Here is a 4,509-nt window from a genome sequence, read left to right as displayed (position 1 = left end):
AGCAACCAAGTGAAGCGCAACAAAAAGCGTCAACGATACTCCCCTGTATCGCTGTCCCCCAAACGCCGACCACCTACAAGCCCGATCACCAACGGCGCTCCACCACAAGCTCCGGTGAGTAACACGCCCGAATCAAACGATGACGTCAGCAGCCCCCCGCAGCCAGTGTTCGCTTCAAACAACAACGTAAACGCCAACGTAACTCCGCCGCAAATCAGCAGCGCTCGCACCCCTCCGATCATCCTACGTGCCAGAACTGGCTGGGTCCAGCTCTCTGGCAGATTGACTGCTCTTGGCTTTAAGATTAAACTTGCCAAATCCACCCCTGAAGGCCTTCGCTTGCAACCCATGAGCGAAGATGACTACCGTGGCATCACAAAATTTCTGGACGAGCAGAAGATTCTCTACCACACTTTTCCCCTTGCCTGCGACAAAACGGCAAAGGTAGTGCTCCGAGGTTTGGACAGGGATGTGAATCTCGATGATGCTAAGGATGACTTAATTGCCAAAGGCATACCTGTCATCAAAGTCAGTCGCATGATGTCCAGGAAGATGCCAGTTGACATGGCCATTGTGGAAGTCGCTAAGGGCGACAAGAACAAACTTTTTAACATCAGGGGCGTCTGCGGAGTCGCTGTCCGTCCTGAAGCGCTCCACAAGAAGAAGGTTGTAGGACAGTGCTACAGGTGCCAGAAATGGGGCCATGCCAAAATTGTTGTCGCGCTGCTCAGAAATGCGTTAAGTGCGGTAAAGACCACGCAACTGCTGACTGCAAGAAGAGTCCGAAATCAGAGGCAAAGTGCGCCAACTGCGGAGGCCCACATCCAGCCAGTTACAGAGGTTGCCCAGTCTGGCCTCAGCTGGACGCAAAGAAATCCAAAGGCTCTCCAGCCAAGGCAGTACATGAAGGATTGAGCTACGCTCAGGCTGCTGTTCGTAGTCAAGAACCAAGGCAATTTGCACCTAGCCAGCCTGCCCGTTCGCCGCCTTCGTTGGCGCCACGCGGCACACTCATTCCCGGCAGCTACTCCGCAGCTGCAGCAGCCCCCCAGGTGATCAGCATGGAGATGTTCGCTAATCTCATGCTCACCATGCAAACCCTCATGGAGAGGATCACGACAGTCCTTCCTTTGCAACACCCACCGTATGCCCGTTAACAGAAGGAAACCTGAAGCACTTGAGATCCTGTTCTGGAATGCGAACGGTCTCCCAAGCAAGATTCTGGAGCTGAGGCAGCTTGCAGAAGATCGAGCAGCAGATGTGATTCTCATCACTGAGTCTCACCTCAAACCCGCCCACCAGATCAACATTCCGAACTATTATCTCTACCGCAACGACCGACTTGGTCGACCTGGAGGAGGAACTGCTATCTTCGTGAAGCGAAACATCGCACACCAAACTTTTACGCTTCCTGGCCCTCTCCAGATTGAGGTCACTGGCATCGACATCAACCTTGCAGATGGCAACATGATTAGAATTTATGCAGCATATCATCCTCCCAACCGAAGACTCCCGATTCCTGACCTAGTGCGAATGCTGGACTTCAACGGTGCTCTAGTCATTGCCGGCGATCTCAATGCCAAGCACCCGTCCTGGAATAGCCGTGCCACCAACACCAGTGGGCGTGCTCTCCAGAAACTTATGGACGACACCGACATCATCGTGATTGGTCCAGATGCCCCAACACACTACGGTCCGGTTGGTAGACCTGACGTACTGGACATAGCCATCCTCAAGAACGTGACCCACAGTTTCACCATTGATGTGCTTGATGAGTTGAGCTCCGACCACAATCCTGTAGTNAACCCGAGACGAGATCGAAACTGCAGTCGACGCCTTTCAATCAACGATGAAACAGGCTCTAGCAAACTCCACCCACCAAGCTCCGTGTCGTAGGTTTACGAACAACCTCCCGTATGATCTCTACCAACTGATCAGGGATAAGAGAGCTGCCAAGAAGATCTACCAGAGGACTCCCATCCCCGACCATAAGCGGGAACTCAACAGACTCACCCAGAGAGTTCGGGACGAGCTGGAGCTGTTCCGGAACGAGAAATGGCAGGAGAAGTTACGCCAGTTCTCCACCGAAGATGGCTCAGCCTGGAGTGTGGCCAAGCACTTCAGATGCAAGAAATCTCTGATCCCGCCGCTCCATGGAAGAGCTGGCCTGGTGCACTCTGATGTTGACAAGGCTGAGGTCTTTGCAGACAGCTTGGAGTCGCAATGTAGCCCCAACTACAGACACGCCGACCTGGACCATATTGAGCATGTGCATAGACATGTTCGTCACTCGCTTAGAGACTTGACCGACGATGTTGCCATTGATCCAGCCACCCCCAGAGAAGTCCACGCACTGATTAAACAACTGAAGAACAAGAAAGCCCCTGGATTTGATGGAATCAGTAACCTGATGATTAAGCTACTTCCTCGGAGATCTGTGATGCACATAGTTGCAATCATCAACGCGATGCTTCGTCTTCGATACTTCCCGGAGGCATGGAAGAAAGCGGACATCATACTGATTCTGAAAACGGCAAACGAACGCCAGTTTCCCCAAAACTACAGGCCAATCAGTCTGCTTCCGGGCATTGGGAAGGTTGCAGAGAAGGTGATCCTCCACAGACTTAAGGAGTTCGAGGCCCAGCAAAAGATCATACCCGATGAGCAGTTTGGCTTCAGGGACGCTCACTCTTCCACAGACCAGCTACTCCGTGTTGTTGAACGGATTACACATGGCTTCAACTGGAAGAAACACACTGGCGGGGTCTTTCTTGACGTGGCCAAGGCCTTTGACAAAGTCTGGCACAAGGGCCTGCTGTACAAAATGATCTCGAACAGTTTTCCAGCTGGACTGATTCAAATTATAAAATCGTACCTGGAACACCGTACGTTTTGTGTGAAGTTGGGGGATGTACGATCTACCGCTCGTGCCATCAGATCAGGGGTGCCGCAGGGATCAATTCTGTCGCCATTCCTTTTCGCCATCTTCATGGCTGACATGCCAAAAATCCAGGCCGGATACGCCTCCACCGCTGCATACTATGCCGATGACACTGCGATCCTTGTAAGGCACTCCAGCGCTGTCCACATCACGCGACTTCTTCAAGAGGCACTGGATCAACTTGAAGAATGGTTTAGGCTTTGGCGTATTGACGTCAACCCAGCAAAGAGTGCAGCAGTGTTGTTTACTCGAAGGCGCGCTACTCCAGTTGGTGAGCTCTCAGTGTTTGGTGAGGAGGTGACATGGAAGTCATCCACGAAGTACCTAGGGGTCATCCTAGACAAGGGTTTGCGCTTCAAAGAACACACTGAGATGGCCAAGAGCAAAGCCTACTCCACCATCAGATTGCTCTATCCGCTCATGAATCGAAAGAGTCAGTTGAACACTCAGAGCAAGTTGGCTATGTATAAATCAATCGTAAGATCAGACATGATTTATGCATCTCCTGCATGGGGTCACGCAGAACATACCCATTTACACAAGCTTCAAGTGATCCAAAATAAGATCCTGAGGAATATCTTCGACGCACCCTGGTATGTCAGGAATGTACAGCTACATCGCGAGGCCAACATGCCCTACATCTCCGAAGTTTTGGCCAAGACAGCGACGAAGGCTTTTGCCAGGGCCGAATCACATGCAAATCCTCTACTAAGGGAGGCTGTCGACTACGATCCTGACGAGTACCATCGTCACAAGAGGCCAAGGACGGCTCTCACCTGACACTGAGAGACCTCATTCACGATAATGAACTAACACATGAGCCCTTAGGCTACCAACACAGCAAAAATTCAAATCATGTGCCGTTAGGCTGAGTTTTTACTCCCTCAAAATTATATCAAAGACAGGATCACACTGATAAAAGGGCAACGAGGACATTCCTCTACCTATTCCAATGTAAGAAAAAAAAAAAAATTGGAGTGTTCAAACACAAGTTCCGGATGACTCGTCGACCAGTGCGGACGTGCCAATACAGCTCCCAGGATTAAGGTTAGTGCTCTTGTTTATTCATTGTGCCTCTCCTCGCCCTGTGACTTGTTGTGTTATGTGCAAAGTTCAATTCAGAGCTGCCGCGGTGGATTACGAGTGCGACGACGCTCCTCGGCCTTCAAGGCCCAACCCCAAACAGCCCTTTTCAGCGGCTGACTACACGGCATTCTCCGACATGGTGAATGCCGAAGCCACGGCTAAACTACTGGTGCTCGAACAGCAGGTTCGGGACCTCACCATGCAGAACCAGCAGCTGCTGGCAAAACTTGCCGAGCTCACCAAAACGGTACCAGGACCCGAGGCATTCAGCCCCAGCTTCCTCCCCGAGACGACTTCGCGCCCGAACAGTGCGCGACTCAACCCCTCTGTGCGCGGAACGATCAGTGACTCGTGTGCAAGTGACTCAAGTGCGGACGAAGGCGCCAGTGCATCGCCCCATAAGAAACGACAAAGACGCTCACCTGAAGCGAATTCCCCTAAGAGGCGCCCTCCAACCAGCACTAGTGCCAGGGATTCTCCGA

At 51.9% G+C, this 4,509-nt stretch overlaps 1 protein-coding gene across 1 annotated transcript; it reads left to right on the top strand.

The window, feature by feature from the left end:
• Positions 1 to 708: 708 nt before the first annotated feature.
• Positions 709 to 1,680, top strand: LOC108561046 (the record flags this gene model as incomplete). The annotated part of the gene is given in 1 exon segment (XM_017918819.1): positions 709 to 1,680. A coding segment is annotated over 1 exon segment (449 nt), but the record flags the coding sequence as incomplete, so codon positions are not given.
• Positions 1,681 to 4,509: the final 2,829 nt, after the last annotated feature.

The sequence above is a fragment of the Nicrophorus vespilloides genome, unplaced genomic scaffold (genome assembly GCF_001412225.1).
Source record: "Nicrophorus vespilloides isolate i.1.1-1 unplaced genomic scaffold, Nicve_v1.0, whole genome shotgun sequence".
NCBI classification, from domain to species: domain Eukaryota; kingdom Metazoa; phylum Arthropoda; class Insecta; order Coleoptera; family Silphidae; genus Nicrophorus; species Nicrophorus vespilloides.
The sequence above is the reverse complement of the archived record's forward strand: the minus strand, read 5'-3'. Positions and strand labels throughout refer to the sequence as shown.